The following is a 21,886-nucleotide window of genomic DNA, read 5'->3' as shown; positions in this document are numbered from 1 at the left end:
AATACGGCTCTGTGATTGGTTCATGACATCTTAAGAAACAAATTTAATTTAAAAAGAGTAATAAAATTTTGAATTGGCTATATGATATAATATTATATTAATATTATATAATGAAAGAAGACGAATTGTACTTCCTACAATAATAATATTAGTCAAATAAAAAAAGCCTTGAATGTTTTATTATAGATATTATATTAAGAATATCAGATTAATTATAATTATTAATTAATTTTGATATAACCTTTGAAAATTTGTGTATTAAGGGATACTCAATAAGGTCCTGACTATTGCCTTATCAGGCTTGCCTGGTTATATATAACCAGGCATGCTTGATATGTATGCTAGCACGTAAAAGGCTGCGATATAGGAATAGAAAAAAGAACGCTGCATATAGGCCCTTTCTGTCTTTGTCTACGCGTGCATGCGAAACAAAGACAGAAGGGGCCCATGGGCAGCTTTCTCTTTCTATTCTGCGCAGCTTTCTCTTTCTATTCCTATATCGCTTTTTCAGCTCGCTCGCGTACTCTATTCTTATATCTCTATGGGCATGCCTCATTCATATCTGATCAGGGCCGTACATGACAACAGGCACGCCTGAATAAATTTCTACTCGGGTACTTCTTAATTTAATGTATGTGTTATATATAGTCTACATATGTCATAACCAGTACAAATATATAATTTTTCAAAAATCATCTTAAGAAACAAATTTAATTTAAAAAGAGTAATAAAATTTTGAATTGGCTATATGATATATAATATTATATTAATATTATATGATGAAAGAAGACGAATTGTACTTCTTACAATAATAATATTAGTCAAATAAAAAAGGCCTTCAATGTTTTATTATAGATATTATATTAATAATATCAGATTAATTATAATTATTAATTAATTTTGATATGACCTTTGAAAATTTGTGTATTAAGGGATACTCAATAAGGTCCTGACTATTGCCTTATCAGGCTTGCCTGGTTATATATAACCAGGCATGCTTGATATGGCACCAGTCAGGACCTGATCTGGCATGCCGTAGTCAGGCATGCCTCATTCATACCTGATCAGGGCCGTACATGACAACAGGCACGCCTGAATAAATTTCTACTCGGGTCCAGATCAGGTGTGCCATAATACATAATCTGGCCCTGGTAAAGTCACCTGACATGGTCCTGACAAGATGTGTAACGCATTGCATGTTCAGGACCGGATTTCATTTACCTAATAAGGACCATGTCAGGCGAATTAATGAAAACCCTTATATTCACCCGACATAAAAAAATGTGTTTATTTTGAAATTTTATTACTATTTTTTAACTAAATTTGTTTCTTAGATGCAGTCTATGATTATAAATATTTTCTGTATTTGAAAAAAACACCTACCTTGGTGGGATTCGAACTCGGAACCTCTGGATCGTGAGCCAACTGCCTTACGTGGTAGACTACTTCTTAATTTAATGTATGTGTTATATATAGTCTACATATCATAACCAGCGCAAATATATAATTTTTCAAAAATTATCTTAAGAAACAAATTTAATTTAAAAAGAGTAATAAAATTTTGAATTGGCTATATGATATAATATTATATTAATATTATATGATGAAAGAAGACGAATTGTACTTCCTACAATAATAATATTAGTCAAATAAAAAAAGCCTTGAATGTTTTATTATAGATATTATATTAAGAATATCAGATTAATTATAATTATTAATTAATTTTGATATAACCTTTGAAAATTTGTGTATTAAGGGATACTCAATAAGGTCCTGACTATTGCCTTATCAGGCTTGCCTGGTTATATATAACCAGGCATGCTTGATATGGCACCAGTCAGGACCTGATCTGGCATGCCGTAGTCAGGCATGTCTCATTCATACCTGATCAGGGCCGTACATGACAACAGGCACGCCTGAATAAATTTCTACTCGGGAACCACTGTTATGCTCGCGTCAGTATTTGCAGCGCGCTGTCGGTAAACACAGTGACCTGTGTTACCGACAGAAACGAGGCATTGCACGAAGAAGTTGCAAAGAACGTTGTTAGATGGCGCCACATGTACCGTTTGCTGCTCAACCAGCTCAGTAAGGCCGGTATTCATAGTCTGTTCTTATATTTAAGACCATCTTAAGTACAATCTTAAGATGTTATTAACCAATCACAGAGCCGTATTAGCATCTTAAGATATTACTTAAGACGGTCTTGAATTAAGATCTGATTATGAATACCGGCCTAAGAGCATTCGCGTGATAATCTGTGACCACTTTTCGACTTCAACGAGCGTATGTTCCGCGCGCGGCTTTGCGAACGACGCGAACTTGTTTAATCGAATTTTGTGCAGCGACGATTACGTATCATTATTCGTGAGAGTACGGAAGTTCGCTTTAATCGGTAAATAGAAATTCCAAATAAATATTTAATGATAGCAGCGAGAAAAGAAATCATTCTGAGAAGGAGGCAAAGACGATTCATCATTTTAGGATAACTTCAATCGAACTCCTGATTAATTTAATCATTGATAAACTTGTCAAGCAATGCCTGCGCACTATTCTGTTAATATACATGAGATTTTTTGTCGTTTAACATGTAAGAAAGAAATAGGAATAATGATGCTGTCGACAAAATTCTGCCAATTGAATTAATTATCGTTTAATTTATCTAATAATACTTGTCATTCTACGAAAGTAAATAAAATTTATTAACATATGGGCAGAAAAGATTTGGAATAATACAATTAAAAGTTCATTTTAATTTTGCCAGTTAATTTATTAAATAAAACTGTACTATTTTATTAACGTGGAATTGTTAACTTTTTGTTGTTCAATATATAGAAAATAAACCAGAAATAACAAATTATATGGTTAGAAATTTTACTTTAAGCAATTATTCTGTCGGTTGAATTAATCGCCGATTAAGATCAAGTAATATATATACACTATTTTATTAATCTTGATAGGATTATTAATATTTTTTGCCGCTTAAAAAAAATTACGAATGACAATTACACAAGTCATATAGTTAGAAATTTTGTTTTAAACAATTCTGTCGATAGAATTGATCGTCAATTACTTTGTCACGTAATCTCTGTACTATTCTGTTATTTCTGCTAACATAGATAAAATTATTGATTTTTTGTTATTTGAAATATGGAAAACAGGGATTAGATTAGGAATATGAAAGAAAAAGAAAGAGACGATGAATTGTACAGTTATAGAAATTTTGCTTTAAGCAATTCGGTCGGTTGAATTAATCGCCGATTAAGTTAATCGGAGTTCGTCGAAGTTGCCCTTAGCTGTACAGACACAGCAATTGACGACACAACAAGGATCTTTCAAAGGTCCGTTTAATCACCTTACGAAATTACAAGGATAATTCGAAGCACATGCTTTCCGCTAACGAGGTACGTATAGGTATTACGATCGGTTTAAATTTTTACGACACTGAATTACATAATTATGTATACATTATTTAACTGCATATAAACATACAAAAAGTTTAAAATTAATCATCGAGTCGTTGATGAAACATTCGCAATTACCGTCTCCAGCACCACGATCCGACTCTTCCGCGTCATTCGGGCTCGATAATCCTTCGTTATACCGGGTGAAGCTCGAAGCTTTATCGTGGTTAAAAAAAAAAGAAAGAACAATTCGTCATCTCGTAAGACTTAAACACCTATTCTCGTAGCACTTCCGAACCTGTCTTACCGTAAACGATGTGTCGCGTTGAAAATAACTTTTAAATTTATATTTTATTAAAATACACTCAGAAGCAATCTCGTCCGAAATTGCTTCGAATTCACCTTGTCTCTTTGTAGGAACAATAGAACGAGCGAGATCGGTACGGATCGGTGAGAAACGAAAGCGGAGACTGTGCTTCGTTAATCACACAGAAAACGAACGACAATATAGAGACGCGTTTGTATCGCTTACGGGATGACCGATACGTGCGAGCGTACGGATAAAGCATATACGCGCGACGTAACCTGCAAGGATGCTCTCCTCCACGCTAATAATAATAACTCATTCAACGAAACGTGGCGCGCATTACATCCGCAATTCGGCCCTCCGCCGTGTGCTCGGCCGCTCGTTTCGCGAGCGTTGCCGTAAAAACGTGATTTACGACCTCGCTCTATGCCGGCGCGGAGGGCGCCGGAAATGAGCCATCAATGAGACGATCGCGCGCCGGAGCACGCCGCCCGACGTGGCAGATATAATTCCGCTGTTGCGCATCAGGGACGGTGAGTGATAAATTAATATGTCTATTAAAGTAATTGATAACTAAATTTTACCAATGTAATATGATGTAATATCTAATATATATATTTATTGTTATAAAATAGAAGATTTTTTTCTGGTTAATTATCTAAGTAATTATTTTAGAATCAATAAGTTTCACATCACTTCAAAATGATTTTGAAATATCTATTATACGAAAAATAATTTTAATAATTTGCGAAAAGAGATATTTTTTTCAATTCTAATTATTGGTTCTTCATCCGAAATTGTGTCCACATCTTCAGTAAAAGAGTCAGTTGCATTGCCTACTACTGCGTTACTATTAGTGCTTCCTATTTTTTTAGTTTTGCCTTCTTCCAATATATTTAACGCTTTGCAAAGTAATTTTAGATTAAATATATCGTTTACTTTTTAAAGAAAAATTATATGTGCAATATATGCGCTTTATTTCGGGGACTTGATTTGGTGATAGTATGTCACTCCAAGCTCGAAATTTTAAATTGATTAGCAATTTGCGGTCAGACAGACAAGAAATTTAAAGTATGATATATTAATATATGATCTATTCTAATCAAGGAATCAACAATCCTAAGTTTTCTGCCTCGTCCGGTTGTTAAACAACGACTCTTAATTGTCTCAATTGTAACGACTATCTATCTCTGCATGCTTATAAATTATATTATTTTTCAATGTTTATTCTCACGTTCTGTGAGCTGGCTGGGGTAAGACTTCATTTCTTTTTATCGTTCAAAAGTTCTGACTGTTATTTTTGTTTTAATTATATCACAAACTATGATCGATGATATTAGCTAAACATCTTAGCTAAGCATCCACTTGGATTTTCTCGTGAAAAATTACACTATTTTTAAACCACTCGATCTGGGAATACTTACTGCTCGTCGAAGAACGTGCATGAGAATATTTTGATTTAACTGGTACTGCATCGTTGATGGTGACTCGAAACAGAGATTAAATTTATAATTATGTATCTTATTAGGAATTAAAAAAGGTTATAATGTTAACTTATTCACTGTCAATCGCGTGTTGTACTCTCAAAGCTCACTTCTTTCGTTTCTTTCTCGTCTTTTTAGTTTTTTGTCTCTCTCGTCTCTTTCGTCTTTTAGTCACGGCGGTTATAATATAGTAAATGTCTTTTTATATATATTGTATTTATTTTTCAGAGAGGGGCGAAAGTGACAAATTTCACGCCAGGGCGGCATAGCGGGCGGAAAGTAACAACTTTCCTCCCTAGGGCCTATACAGGGAGGCTATATAGAGAGGAAAATTGGTACTTTCCGCCCGCTATGCCGGGTGGAAAGTATCAATTTTTTTCCCTAGGAAGGAAAGTAAGCCCTGGCGTGAAATGACCACTCTCGCCTCTCTCTAGGCATGGAAGTCGAACTTTCCGTAAAGATATTGTGAAAAATATTGTGTGCACCTCGGGGCGAAAGCTTTTTCAGACTCGTGTGATTTGTCGCCCTCGCCTTCGGCTCGGGCGGCAAACTTCACACTCGTCTGAAAAACGCTACTTTCGCTCCTTGGTGCACAATATACTATTACATCATGATAAAAGTATAACTGATGAACATTACATAAACATTGTGCGTAATAAAGACACGGAATAGATTCCAATTAATAATTATCCTACCGCGTGAGGATTTTTGTTTGCGAGAATCGCTATATATAACGTGTTATAACCGCGTTACAGCAGCGCGCAGTACTCGCGCTCGCGGTCACGGAGCACTCTCGCGAAATCACGAGCTGCGAATTATTATGAATTATTTTTGTGGTCGGGTTGCGGTGCGTGCAGGCGCACTGTGATTTGACCGCCACACATAAAGCATTGTTAAGTAATTAATCTTTGTGAACATACCACGGAACAGAATTAAATACCGTTGACTTGTTACCCGCTGAAAATATCCGGCTTGGTAGCTACATAACTTAATGTAAATGTTTTTTTGCATATAAACGCAGCAGTGGATGGGTTTCTTCTGTAACACAGATATGTTCACTTTCAGGATTCTCTCTGATAAGATAATTTTGTCTATATGTTTAGCTGCATAAAATGTCCTTACACTATCTCTAATTTTACATACATGTGATAATAGAATCGACTTTAATCAAACTTAATTTGATTAGCATAGCCAGCGGATAGTTAAAAAAAATAGAATGGCAAAACAGATTTTCCAACTATTTATAATTTATGATTTCTAATTTAATTATTTTTTTTATATGTTAAACGACAAAAACTTATTTATTCTATCCATATTAACAAAATAGCACAAATATTTAATAAGTTAATGAGCGACTAAAAGTTAATCGGAATTAGTCGTAATCACTTTAAATCTTTCAAATCAGTATTTTTATTTCTTATTAGGATTACGTTATTTTATTTTACTATTTTCTATTTTATTTTAACAATTCAAATTTTATAAGATAAACAAAAAAATTTATCATCGATAAATAAATTATAGGTTGTATTATAATTCAGGATTTAGCGAAAGTTCTCTTTATTAAAACTATAAAATCACTTCTTTGGGTTACACTAAGGATCGAAATAATATGGTATATCGTTCTGCTGTTCCAGTAATGTAGCTAAAGCCCGTTCTATATTTTCTGGCAAGTGATCCAAGAGCATGCGTGGCATCACCGTTAGTTTCGTAAATTCCTCCGCTTGCGCCCATCGCATCTCATATTTTCTCTCCTTGGCGAGTTGTTTTTTACTAATGTAGAAATTATATATTATTATTATCTAAAATCTTATAGCCTTTATAACTTTTTTAAGATGTTTTTTCTATACCGTTCCTATTTTTTTAAATATTGATTTATATTTATGGGAATTGTTCTGTAAAAGTTAATACTTTGAATAAGAAAATACGTAAAAACAATGTACCTCTTTCCCTCCGTTTTTTCGAGCTTGCATCTAGCTATGTGAAGTATGCGACCAGCATTAAATAATTTCATTCTCGAGTATCTTCTTTTTGTTATGTCCCGCTCTATTATTTGATCCTGCGAAAAAGATAAACTATTAACAACGAAGTATAATACAATAATCGTGTCAAATTCGGTATTACGTAAAATTAATGTTACAAATGTTCGTGTGTTTAATATACTTTCCACAAATTTTGCAATGCATGCAGCATTTTTTTTCTTACCACATCGCCGGGCTTAGTTAGCAAAGGCGATTGACCCGGAATTGTGTTAATTATGTTATGGTTGACCCACGTTTTAGTCAGATCTCTCTCGGGAACTCCGAACAAAGCGTATCCAAATCCGTTTAGGACCACTCTGTACTAAAGAAAAAAAGATAAAAGTATTTATCGAAACACAGTTCGATTTAATTATCTGAGCGACTCGAATACTGAAAATCATGAATTTCAAAATACCTTAGGCAGTCGACAGGCATGAAGAGTTGTCAGTAACGAAGTCCTTAAATTCTCTGTACTATCCACACTAAGCCTCATTACGAGATCATCCCCTAATCCTACAGTCAATACGAATTCCTCCGTGACCCTAGCAGCTTCTCTGCTCAGCAGTCCAGCTTTTTTGACAAATACATTCGAAATTGTAAATTAGTCTAATATGTGTGTACAAAATTAATAAGTGTCTGCTAAAGTTTTTCTCAGCTGATAAAATTATGAATTAAAATCATTATTTGCACAAGTAATTACCAGGCGTAGCAAATGCGTAGACTCTCAACTCCGGATAACGAGGACGTATAAGTAAACCAAGCAGAATGGCTAAACCGGCTCCTAAACTATGACCTACGTATACATGTTATCTCATTAAAGAATGTACAGTTATGCGCCGACGGCGGTTTGTTACCAGAATGAAGTTCTTACCTGTAAGCGTCAAATGATAATTAGGATACGTGGCGAACGCTCTTTCCAAGATTTTATGATTCTCCAATTGCTTTAAGATTACTTTTACACATATTATCATGCCTTTATGAGCCTATAAATTTTATATAGATTTATATACAATTAAATCGATTAATTTTATATGTATATCTATATACAAGAAGAAAATAAAGCTAACCATGCTGCCTGGTGGAACGCCAGGACACTCAAATGAATCAGACGCGGCCGCGAAATCGGTAATTATATCTCTCAAGGATAACGACCCTCGTATAGCCACGACAATACTGGTAGTTTTGTGATCCACCATTACGCAGAATGGTATCTGTGAAATTTCAAAGAGTAATACGTAATACCAAATGAGCGTAGAAAGAGTATAATTTTAGAACGGTATACAAACTTCACATAAATGATTTTTGAAGGAAGCGAATAGAATATCCTCCTCAGATATCTTCGACAAGTATTTCACACCAGAAAGATAACAGAGACAACAGTTATCGTCCAGAATAATATTACGTTTTCGTCTAAAAAAAAAAGAGATAAATATAATAAAATAATAAAGCAATAAAAATAATAAAAAACTGTACATGGATTATTTATAAAATTATATTATAAAATAATGAGACAAAGAGTTAATATTGAATATAGAGTTATATATGTTATGTTCTTTTACCGGAAACAAGCACAGCATCTCATGCCGCGTATCAAACGAAAACATCCGGTACACGCGTGCTGATATATTACGAAAAGCCAGCCGTAGGAGGCGATCGATAGTTGCAGGAAGTGATGGGCGGCTTCCAAGGACATCCAGTTAGGTGTGCCCGAAAAGATTTCATTACCATCTAACAAATGCGGACAGCAAATATTTGATAATTAATGGTAAACATTTGCATTTCAATACGCGCGTTTTTACTTTTTTTCCGTGAATGACGTATGTACCTGAAGTGTATTTTGGACGCGGGATTAGATTTAACTTTCGCAATTCGTGAATTTCTCGCTTCTGCCGGACTCTTAGCAAGACGCATCCCGCCATTACATCTGAGGGAACCAAATCCGTGCCTCGAAATAAGGCGCTTAAAAGACCTACAAAGATATTTGTATCAGTAATTCAGTATTTTATCGGGTGACGAGTTACATTATTAAAAAATATATAGCTTATTCTCTCCTTCTCTCTCTTTCTCCACAATATCGCATCCATCAATGTGTTATAGTATAATGATATAAAGCGCTAAAAATAGTGTAAACTACTTGTTTAGACAGACCAATGAATAAAATCAAATAAAATACATTATTACAACTTTTTTATCATTTAATGTTAACGATGCTGATAAACCTCACCGCGAATTAAAATTCATTCCTGCTTGCATACCGCGGTGACCGCGCATATCGCGAAGCGCTCGCTATCTCCAAGCGGCGGGAGAGCGATGCACCCGTCGCGAAGAAAATCCCACCGGCTCCAAAACCAGAACAGAGATCAGTGATTTTGATTTATCATCGGTCAACCGTCCCGGTGACCGTTTCCGCGCCCGGTTTCCGATCGGAAGCAATGCCCGCGTTCCAGTTTCGAATGCGGCGGGACCTCTTCGTAGGCTAGCCATACCTATGTCTCACCAGCAACTTGTTGAAAAGCCTCGTTCGCGCTCTCGTCCTTACGCATCCACCACAGAAACTTGAATCTCCGTAGCCAGATGCGCGAGATCTTGCCGTGCTCCGCGGAGCTCTCCAGCTGCTTCTTTTCCAAAGAGCCGATCGGGTCGAACACTAGGGCGAGGCCGAAAATGCTGAGGCCGATCAGGATCCAATCGAAGAACACTAGGGCCTCCACGACAGTGATAGAGTACGACTCGTGATTGCACTCTACGCTCTGTCCGAAAATCCACAGGGTGCCCAAAATGTTCCATCCGATCTCCGGCAGTAGCATCAATATCCTACATTAAGTCGTAGAGAAAATTCTAGACTTTTTTTGATTGACTTGAGATCAGCAGTTTTTTCTGACAAGTAAACCTACCCAAGTGATACTCCGATTTCTTTTAAATTTGGTACAAATGTAGAACTACGAAAAATATTTCACCCGTGTGAATAGTAAACGATTTAACAAATCAGTAATAAGACTGAAAACAATTATAGTGCTTTGTAGTGATATAAGTTAGAGAATTTTTAGGTCGCTGATTAGATGTATTATTGAGAGATAAAAAATTATCCTTTAATATTATTATAATAAACCTATTTGTTACAGTAGTAAAGAATTATTTTTATTAAGCCAAAACTTATGGGCCAAAATGGAAAGACATATGGATGAAATATTTTTTGTAGTTTTAAATTTGTACCAAATTCAAAAGAAATCGGAGTGTATCATTTGGGTAGGTTTACTTGTGAGTATAAGATAAATAAATCACATATGGCCATTGTTACGAATATCGAAATATGGCAATAATGTAAATAAAATTGTAACCGGTATTTTCTTAATGATACTACCATGTCAATGTAGCAAATTATGTCAGAAATATGAATGTAGAGAATTTAGATAATTCCATGAAATTCGTGTATGGGTGCATGTATTGGCTACTCGTAGCATTTATAGTTTGTATGTATTTCTTCTTTTTTATTGTTTCTAGACTATGTATTTCGCGTGTCTCGATTGGTGCGTAGTTTATTTCACAAAAAAGTCACAAATTTGAGTAATTTAGTCATGAAAAAATTGAATAATTGTATTTGTTTTGACTTTTTTAATACAATAAGGCTTAATATTTATGTACAGCATACACATAAATTCTCTATATCTTTCTTTATCATTTATTATTCTTATATTTAGGTATATTACTCTTTAAATTGTTATATTATTATTTTTTGCTTTACTCTTTAATTTTCATCATCAATCAGTGACTGAAAATAGAAGACTATTCTGACAAATTATAATACAATTTAGCATAGAAGCTATATGACAAAATCGTATGTAAATGACTTGTATTCGAATAATTCTACAAGTTTTAAAATAAAATTTAAATTTTAAATTTAATTATAAAGCTATATATGACATACAAAACTGAAGAGTTATAATAAATAATGATCTTCTCCTTTGAGAATTAATTACAAATAATTAGGCGAAGTTTGTTATTGAAAAAACAACACACTACAGAAATTTAAAACTTTGAAAGAGTCTTCCTGATTGTTGATCTAGAAAACTGATTAGACGTAACGCTGGTTTACTTTTATTGCTTACTTGACCGTCAGGAGCGGTTGAACGTAGCGTCGGACATGCGTGTCCATGATGGCCCCTCTCGCGCTATGCCTGATAATGATGAGTATCAAAAGCGTGACGATACCAAGCATGACCGCCTCACCGAGGAGGTACACGCGCACTAATTCACCTCCCAACCGACAATTCCACGTATCCTCGTAGTACCTTACGCAGGCGATCCCTATAAGAATCAACCTGTAAAACACATAGCCGATTACGAGAAACAAACTAGCAACGATCCGAGCGATTTCGATCGTGTGACGCGCACCTGCGAAAGAACTTAATATTGAGAGTAGGTTCAATGCTTCTAGTGAGTTTAGAGAATCGTTGAATTTAATTAAAATTTGTATTTTAAAAACTCTTGTGTTGATAAATCAATTCGCATGTGAGATTGCAGTATTCGCGATTAATATTGCATACTGTAATTTCGACACATTGATTGCATTATCTGTTTATTGATGATACTCACCATACAATACGGATAAATAATTCGAATAGGCCAGGGTACACAAGATCGTCGGTTGCGGCCAACCATTTTCGACCGAAGAGCTTCACCGCAGGCATTTCCCTGTAGAAAGAAACTTTGCTGTAAGAGTTGTAACTTTGTTAGAATTTTTTCTTAATCAAGTGAGTTAAAGATAAAGGGTAGACACTTGTTTATAAACGTTTTATCCAGGAAGTCAAAGTATGTCTCCATTTAGATCGTATCTAAATGCTCATGATACCATGATTGATTGATTCGGTCACGTTCGCGAGGATCTTGCGGTAGCTCGCGGAGCACGCACCGCGGAAAGTTTACTTAGCGAAGCCCTCGTGCACAGGTTTTGTAATATTACAAAATAAAGCGGACGCGCGGCTTTCTATGCTCATAAATTCCCCGGAATTTGGGCGATTATGGTATACCCGGGTATCTCGTCGATCACGAAACCGCCGTTCGGAGAAAGTGCCGAGAGAAAGTCCATGTGTCCATCCCACATCCGAGACCATGTTGACACAGTCTTCCGACGTGTTTAAATGGACCTTTAGCGACCCGTGATTTTGGGTTGCCCTAGGTGTAATTTAGTTGCTAATAATATATAATTAATTATACCAACGGCGACGTAGTGTCGCTACTTATATATACCTGATGATCGAACATGCGATATAAGCGTTACTTGTTGAATACATCTCGTTTAATCGTGCTGTACCCCATTATTGTTAAGCAATTTTCTGTTCAGTAATTTTTTGCGCCATAAGGGAAAAAACCAGATGAGTGTAATTAACATTTATTTACTCTGGAAAATTACAAATTTTAATATAGTTCTGTTTAATCGTTTTTATAGGAAAAGGAGGACTGCTCAAATTCATAAAAATAAAATTTGCTTGTTATATATCTGTATTTTTTTGTTTATCGCGTTTAAAGTTCTTTTCACTGTCATGGTTCTTCTTACATTTTCCTTGATTCTTTCTGAGGCTTTTAGGTTTGTGCGCAAATTAGCGCTCTCCTAACGAGTTGCGTAAATGGCTTTCGAGCGTTTAATCACGGGAAAGCATAAAGTTTACATCATAATACGTACTTTTTGAATGTGTCAATTAGTTGTAGATATAATTATCCAACTTTTTTCCTTCATAAAAAAACATAAGAATGCGGAAATTACAGTATTATTATGATATTAGGAGGAGGATAGAAAATTGACATTATTATCGCGGTAATTTTGTCAATAATGACTCAGGCCTCGGATTAACTATTTATTGTCAGAATAACAAGTCGTTACTCGCTAAATCTTAAACGTTATCGCAGCTTCAACATGAATATATAATATACTGTTTAAATAAATGAAGAAAAGTTGTTGCTATATTTTTTTCGTCGTTTTTAGAGGATTGTAAAAATAAGGGATTTCTTAAAAGATAACAAATCTACAAGAGATTGTAATCGCAATTGCTGAAATTGCACTGGCAGCAATTAACGCTTCCTTGAAACTTATTTTGCCTTGCATAATGGGGATGTGTGGAAAAGCGTAGAAAACCACTTAAAATCGTACGTCATTCGACCTACAACAAAGTAGAACCGGTTTCCGGTACAAAAGCCCGCATTGCAATTTGCGAAGAAATATTTCTGCAATAACGATCAGTTTCATTACGATTAAGCGAGAGTTAAAAAAAAAATGAGAACGATGTTCGAAAAATATACATGCTATGACTGTGTGTATGTTTACTGCCCGCGATGTTGGTAGATCGAATTACGCGAAATGAAGTGCATCGTATGCATTCCATGACTCGAAACGCGCGCAGTCACGACGCAAGTTTGACGAAACAATATACGCGAATCGGAAACTCGCGCCTTTTAACACATGTATTTAACTCCTCTTTGGAATATTCCACATGATACTGAAAGTCAGTCATTTTAATCTCTTAGATAATGAGTTCCGATCGAACTTGACAATATAATTAGTATTTTACGCAGTATTTTACGCGGTAAGAGGATGACTCATTGTCTAGATACAAATAACTAATGAATCATTAAAAATTATTTATGACGAAAAATTTCCCACGACATGTAATGATGATACGATGAAACACTGAATATTTTATATGTCGATGTCAAAGACGCGTGTGTATGAAAAATAATTTATGCATGTTTGTATAATTTATATTTCTACAATTAAAAAAGTAATGTGTTATTAATGTATTATAATACATTAATAATACATTACTCTTTTAATGTAATTACATTACTTTTTTACTTTTTTACATTACTTTTTTTACTATAGTAATGTATTATTTATTTACACGATAGGAGTTCCCAACCGCCTAAAGTTTTATTCATTATCTGGTCCGCCAAGAAATGTCGACGTTACAATTTCAAAATAAAAGTATTTTCTTTTATATGATTTTTGAAAATAAAACTTATTCGGCTCTTCGGTCATTACACAAATTTTAATATAGCTCTCTTGACAAAAAAGGTTGGGAATAATTTACGACTATATCAGACACATTTCGTATATCTATAGTTTGAAACATTATATTCAGCAGTATATTATCTAACTGTATATCGATTTTAATTCGCGCTATCTTCTGATTATCATAAAAATAAAGATGCTAATTATCATAAGAATATATATCATAAAGATGGATCTTATTATTTCGGTATTGTTGCTTTCTCTATGCGTGCGAACAGCGTTCTTTATTAATTAAGCCCACAAGATTCTTACAAAACATGTAGCACGAACTACCGTTACATAGCGAATCACGATATACGTATATTTTACACGATGTTGTTTCGCTAGCAATCAACTTGCTTATTTATAAGAATGTTAGAAAAAATTAGCAATTAGAAAAGAATTGCTTACAAACAACACAAATATTATTATGTTGTTTTAATTTTATTTATTTTTTCTCTTTCTCTTCATTAGATGTTACTGCATATAATTAGTAAATTTTTTGTGAAAGAGATTAGATCTCTTGCAACATTAAAATATCTCATTTTAACTGATTTACGAACTGGTTTACGACATATGATTTGCCACACCTACGAAATAACGCGCCGCTGATAACAGAAAAAAATGTGAAGTTTTTACTCACGGGTGCGCGAATCGATATCCGGACGCGTGTTACACGCGCGTTGAAATCTCCTCTCGACCGACACGCCGTGGACGCGACACACTCCACCTCGCCCACCGCGCGCTCCAGCTGTTTGCTCTGCCACCTCGAAAATTCACCGCGGTCTCGAGAGCTGCAGATAAACCCGATTGGAATTTTTGTTTAATCACCGAGCTTTTCTCCGAGTTGTGCTCGCGCGCGAAACTGGAGCACTTCCTACGCTCAGGTTTCCCGTTAAACGCGAACGTCTCGCGAACAACTAATTTTCGCGTTCGCGCGCGATCTTTTCGGAGACTCACGAACACGAACTCGGATACCGTTCGAGTCTCTCCTCATCTAACAACGTACTCTTCGTTGCTCGCAATCGCGAAACGGCGCGTGCCGTAATCACTTTGTCCAACTAATCGTTCGCCGCACGCGCCGGTTTTGGCACCGCTGTCAAAGCTGCGCTTATCTCACGTACGGAGATACGCATATCGTTCGCGGTACGAGCGTCTCTCAGCAACCGGTGGCAGCAAGCTGGTCCTTGGACACTCGCGTAAAACCGCGATAATAACAACGGTGACGACCGCAAGAGATGACGCTGACGCGCGCGCGAGAGGTATCTCAATCCAAGAGCGGCACTTCACAATCTTACGTCGGGGACGGCCAATCTCGATGCAGAATCGCATTGGACGGAACGTTTTACACGATGCATCGCGCTGCAACTTGTTCACCTTGCAACGCGCGACACCCCGCGCGCGAGCGACCGAATCTCACGATCTTGCTGACCACAACTGGTCCGGTACGCTACTGCAGAGAGAAAGAGAGGCCGTGAGGAACTTTCCCTCCGCCGGGGTTATCGCGCGCGGCGGTTCTGGCCACGCGAGGAGGAAAAATGCAGCGAAAAAGGAGAAGAGGAATGAACGGGCTGCCTCGAGAGGGATAAACGCCGTGCCGTCGAGCCGAGTCGAGCCGAGCCGAGCTCATGGTGGGAGCGACGAATCGGCGACGCACCTGGCGATCGTGCCTGACCGTTCCTCTCGAGGAGATAGGGAACGCGGTGAATGCCGATATCCGGTGGATCTAGGAAGATTAGCCGAGGAGGGGGCACGTTTGCGCAATGTTCTTCTTATCCAAAACGGAAGAATTACATACGTTACATATAAAGCGATCAATCTAAATTCGTTAACGTCTTGTTAAAATCCAAAGGTTTACATCGTTTGGGCGCACTAAATCTACGTCATTCTTCTTAACATTGATTACATTTGTCACACTTATCTATAACTTATTGCATTTTACTTGGAATTACACTTGGAATGCAAATTTCTCTCATCAGAGCTTCCCCTAAGAAACTTGTCAACGATCGAATCATAGATAATCAAAAGAGAGATCAATTCCCGTTGTATTCTCTGCCGCTTGAGTAACTTCGCTTGGTATCGACTTATCTCAAATGGACTTTACATAAGATGGAAGTCAATCTTGTAACCGCATTTACTACCACATTCGAACTGAAAGTACTGACCGCACGCATGTGCACGTACAATGATCGCGCTACATTCATCGGATATGCATCAGTTCCATGATCGTGTACACGTATTACAAATGGCTTTCAGGTTTCCGTATAGTTTACGAAGCGAGTTAAATGCATCAAATAAATCTCATAGCGACGATTCAGTAGATTCAGAGATAACGGTGTTCTTGGCAGGCATTGCGTGAATAATATACAAATCAATTGTGAGACATTATTAATGTCTCACACAATTGAATTGAATAAAAAACCGATTCATAATTAAAGTATTATACAAGTTATAAATTATAGTCGCAAAAATGCAAATATGAATAATCCGTTTTTTTCTCTTTCACAAAAAACCGTAAAAAAGAATATGACAAATGCAAAAATGTCCGCTATAAATTTTTCGCTCTTTTATAACTGAAGCATTTATGTAAGCGTTACCTCGAGCAAATAAACAAAAAAAAATTATTTATGTTTGCAAAAAAAAAACAACAAATTTCTCATTATAAAGCCCGATCTACAATGTGCTCTTTGCTTCCCGTTTTTTGCTCTTAACCTGTTTGCGACTATTCCTATCCCATATTGGCATTCGCAATTGCGTCGCGTAACGCGATGTTTTTTGTTCTCTGTCGCCTAAGATAAAAATTGACGAACTTCAGAAGAGACAAGAAACATCACGTTACGCGACGGAATTGCGAAATACGAGATAGTCGCAAAGAGGTTAAGAGCAAAAAACAGAAAGCAAAGAGCACATTGTAGATCAGCCTTAAGACTCGAAGAAATGAAGCTCGGTTTGTATAGTATTACGACTTCTACAAGATAATGTTTGAATTTGAATAATAATACCGCACACACATAAGCAAATTCCTCTGAGTTTCCTCTAAAAAGTCGTTTTTATGCCACTTTAAATGTACATTTGATTGTAAAAAAGGGAACATATTGCGTTTTTAAAAATGTTGTGACTAAATAACTATATACTCGCGTCAATGTATCGACTCGCGTCTTATCGATTTGATGAGTTTTCTCGCCAAAATAACTGCGAGATGATCGTTCGTAAATAGCAGGATCTTGTACCGTGATCGATTGCAATATTCGTCTTTAAAATCGTTTTTGAAATCTGAATTTTAGCTCGAGCGACGTTCGTAAAAATACATGTGATGTAAAAGTCCAAAGAGCTAATTGAGACCCAGTGTATGTTTTAATAAATGGCGACGTGTCGCAAGGATAAACATTTGGAGAATGAATAACCGTATGTTTGGATATGCCGTTTTAATTTCACGGACAAAAATCATCTCGGGTCGAGAACGTGTTCGGCAGGACAAAATAACACTCGCAAAAAATTGCGCTACATGCTTTTCGCTACTTTTTCGAGAAACGAACGCATCCGTTCGCCAAGGCTCGCACTACAGTTAAGTGCCTTTCTTGTGCATTTGCGCATCCGGTTTGGAATGCAATTTCTTTCTTTCTTTTTGGGCCGCGGCGCCGCCGGCGCGAGTTCGTGGAACTATAATTGACGTTATTCTCTCGTGCAGGGAAGTCCCATTATTATCCTTCCAAGATGACGCGTTGACATTGTGCATAGCGTCATAGCAATAGCAATTAAGATAGCTCGTAAAAAGTGAGAAGTGGTTTACGACATGCAATTTACGAACCGCTTTTAGAACTTAATGTGTGGCAAAAGAACAAGTTTTATTTTATTGATTTAATGCGCAAGTCAATATGTATATTTATGTATCTTCTGTCTTTTCACAAAGAATTCAATCCTTTTCCAGTGATACGGGTTACTGCGTACTCGCATACGATGCGTGTATAGCAACTTTGTATCTTATTTGTACTTTGATTGAACTTTAATATGGAGTATATATATATGTATACTGTTTTGATTTATTATTAAATTAAGAACGAGTTGCACGCGAGAAAAATATCATTTTTGTATTAAATATTTTCGAAGAAAACAATATAGATTATAAATAATATATAAATTAAAAAGTTTATTAATATTCGTAAGGTTTTCAGTAAGGTCAATTGATTACAATTGAAATGAAATACAGTAAGGTTAATTGAATAATACAATTGAAAAGGATATCATGATCTCATTTTAATATAAAATGTTTAAAGGTAAAAATATTCAATATCATCATACGGAAATACACATATACATACGGAAAAAGTTAAACATTAAAACATGTTTCTAGTTTTATATTCCGAGAATGGAATCTTTTTTTATGTACGTATTAATATATGATAAATATTCTATATTATCCTTTGTCCTCTGTTTTTATACATATATATCAGCTGTTTTGCTGGTACGGTATATTTCACTGTATCAGCAAAACAACTGTTGAATAAATAAAATCTCTTTCCTCCTGCATAAGAAATTAATACATATATAAGAAACAAACGTAAATTATCATAGCCAGTTATCTATATGAAATTATGTTAATATATACAGCCTATTCGTAATGTGTTTATTAGTTCTTCTTAAGTGTAAAACCAATATATACTATAAATACTTTCTATAAAGTTATATTTTATTTTAATATTATAGAATAATATTATAAAACCTCTTTAATTTTCCAAACGGTTTCTTGCAAATTTTAAAATTATTAATATTTCGCATAAATTAAGCATATCTTTGCAAAAGATTACCTTTAATAGGGTAAACTCGGGTAAGCTGGCCAACCCATGTTTATTCGATGTTTCATGGCGAGCTAGATTGAAAGAACATAGGTTGGCCATCTTTCGTTTATGGCCATCTTACCCGAGGTTACCTTAAATAATATGTGCGTAATGTTTAATTGTTATAAAAAAACATTTAACGTTTTATGAACCTAAAATAAAATGCTATAACAAATGCTATAACAAATGCTATAACAATTTGTGCTAAGATTTAATATGTATATCTTAAATTCTTTAATTGTAATTAATTCATTCTCAGTCCGTTATGCTACATAGTATAACTTGGTCGGTTTCGATTAACCTTTAACGCTGTATTTACACGATTACGTTTTCTTGTTTTCTCTTTTGTTTAAGATTTACATTAATGTAAATCTTATTATAAACAATTTGATAGAAGTTAAAATTTATTATTTCATAAGAAAACTACAAAAAAATCTTTATATAACAATAGTTTTTAGTCATTAAGGAACAAAAAACGAATTTCACAAGCAAAAACATAAAAACTCAGAAGTTTCAAGGGACTGGTAGCGTGATACAGTTGTCGGAGTGTACAGTAGTGGAACGCGTAGTCGTACGACAGGTTCGCCTCGCCCCAACAATCATGCGAGGGCAGCAAGCCCGTTTGTCGAACGAGCGTAAACCGATCGGACGAGCATTTCGACTCGTTTCGATATACACGCTCCACAGGGACAACGACGTGGACTTTCACTTGCGCGCGACGAGCCTTCTCGATCCTTGCGTAGCGTACCTACGTATACGCGGATTTAAAACGCGCAGCGCATAAACACGTACCACGCGGCTGATTGCGCAGCATCAGCAAATTTGTACGATAAATAATTAGCTAACCGCAAATTCGCAATTTATTCGGTCGCGAAATCGCGTACAAAAAGAGATTGCACAGTATTGGTCATCTCAAACGCTGACATCGACACAATGCGCGAAACTTATTTCTTTACAATTTAAAAATTATGACAGTTTTTCAAACAAATGGGTTTTTTAAATAAATTCTCTTTTATATTATTATATTTATAATAAGTCAACTTTAATTTTAATTAAAAGTTGACAAAAATAATTAGCAGAACATTGGATAATTTATTAGATACCTTTACTAAAGGACGAGAGTCAATAAGGCCGTTTTGGGCTTTTATCCGAGTTTCATAAAACAATTCTTTTTCACTTCCTGATAGTCTCAGTGAACAAAAAATATAATACATATTTGAATAAAGTTCTATTTATGACTGTAAAAGATTTTAGTGGATCGATATGAGCTGCTGATTGAAAAAATATTTCTAATCAATTTTTTGAAACAATATTTAAAGTCTGCTGTTTAGTAATTTTCAATATAAAGCTAAATGACTATAATATCTACGACATATTTTATCTACATTAGTATTTAGTATTATTACATCTAGGACAGTCCGGAATTAAAATACCTTCTTTTATAAAAACCTTTTGTTGAATTGCATTAATGACATATTTTAGATTTTTTTTGGATATTTACAAATAAAGCAACACTTATGTAAAGATATCGATTTTGTTTTTATGGATAGTTTTATCTTTATCAGGCTTAGATCAATTGAGTTATTAAATAAAAAACATATTCTAGAAGTGCTACATAATAATATGCATTAGAAGTGCCAGGATTTTAATTAGATGCATTTTTTTTTAAACAGCGAGTTATGCCAATCAATTAAAAGCTATTTACAATCATAAATGGAACTCTATGCGGATATGTATTACATTTTTGTTTAATAAGGCTATCAAAAAGTAACAGAAAATTGTTTTATGGAAATCGGAAGGGAGTCCAAAAATGGCCTTATTGACTCTTCTTTATACTAGATTTATATTAGATTTATACATTAAATATGTATTTATATACTATATTATATACTTGTGTTTGTACACTAAATACTGTTATCTACATTTTATTTCCTCCATTATTAGTTTATATACATATAAGAGAGAGACCTGTTACATATACATATATAATTATGACAGTTGCTAATGCAACCAATCGAAAACTGCATTCAATTTCTACCAGGGTGTCAACGAAATTCTTCAAATATATGTATATGTTTTTTCCATATTTTCAAATATATTTTTTGTTTAAAAATACTTCTGAAGCTCGCTTTTTTAGATGATTTATAGTTTGCATCGGATTTCAAGATAGAAATCTAACACGTTTCTATATACAATTTTTCACACATTTTCGCCGTACATTTTGACTTTAATGCATATTTTGTGTATATTATGTATTCTGACTCTTTGATTATTTTTCGTATTACACGGTATATAGAAATCATTAGTTTCTATTTATTAAATTAGAATATTCTAAATTCTGACACGATTACAGATCGCCTGTGTGATAAAAAGAAAAGATGTTATACAAATACGATTTACGAGGATAGATATTTTTGCTGAGGATAATGCGATCGTACACCGTCGTGTCCTGCGTCAAGAAATTTTCCCAGAGAAACTTCGTCGTGTGCGCTATAATATAAATAATGCCAACGAATACGGCGCGTCCTTCGCGGATCAAACAATAGCATGTAACATCACAATGTAGCTCTGGAAGGGGTATAAGGCGATACGTTTCTCTTTGCACCGGATTTACTCTTCACACTACGCCTCGTTAATACTTTGAGTGCCATGTTACCCATATCTGCGTGACGCGTAAATTTCCGCAAAGACCCCATCATCCATTTGTGAGTGACGCGGTCTTATTTACCCGAGTAAAAAATAATTTTATTTATAAATCTACCCCAAGCTATCGATCAAGCCTACTTAGAACTTGAT

The 21,886-nt window shown here is 35.1% G+C and overlaps 1 protein-coding gene across 2 annotated transcripts; it reads right to left on the bottom strand.

The window, feature by feature from the left end:
• Positions 1-6,735: 6,735 nt before the first annotated feature.
• Positions 6,736-15,804, bottom strand: LOC139816351 (diacylglycerol lipase-beta). 2 transcript variants are annotated; one of them, XM_071783841.1, is made up of 14 exons: positions 14,899-15,804; positions 11,807-11,905; positions 11,320-11,532; positions 9,711-10,027; positions 9,039-9,182; positions 8,773-8,941; positions 8,500-8,623; positions 8,281-8,424; positions 8,085-8,196; positions 7,914-8,006; positions 7,629-7,783; positions 7,398-7,535; positions 7,136-7,251; positions 6,736-6,965 (listed from the first exon to the last, which is right to left on the bottom strand). In XM_071783841.1, the coding sequence occupies exons 2-14, from the start codon at positions 11,899-11,901 to the stop codon at positions 6,788-6,790; spliced, it is 1,998 nt and encodes a 665-aa protein (XP_071639942.1). In that variant the 5' UTR covers positions 11,902-11,905; positions 14,899-15,804; the 3' UTR covers positions 6,736-6,787. The 2 variants fall into 2 exon arrangements, with proteins under 2 accessions (XP_071639942.1, XP_071639950.1); XM_071783849.1 differs by having other exon boundaries at positions 11,320-11,518.
• Positions 15,805-21,886: the final 6,082 nt, after the last annotated feature.

This window comes from Temnothorax longispinosus, chromosome 1, assembly GCF_030848805.1.
Source record: "Temnothorax longispinosus isolate EJ_2023e chromosome 1, Tlon_JGU_v1, whole genome shotgun sequence".
NCBI lineage: Eukaryota > Metazoa > Arthropoda > Insecta > Hymenoptera > Formicidae > Temnothorax > Temnothorax longispinosus.
Note: the sequence above shows the minus strand (reverse complement) of the source record. Positions and strands in the feature narration are given on the sequence as shown.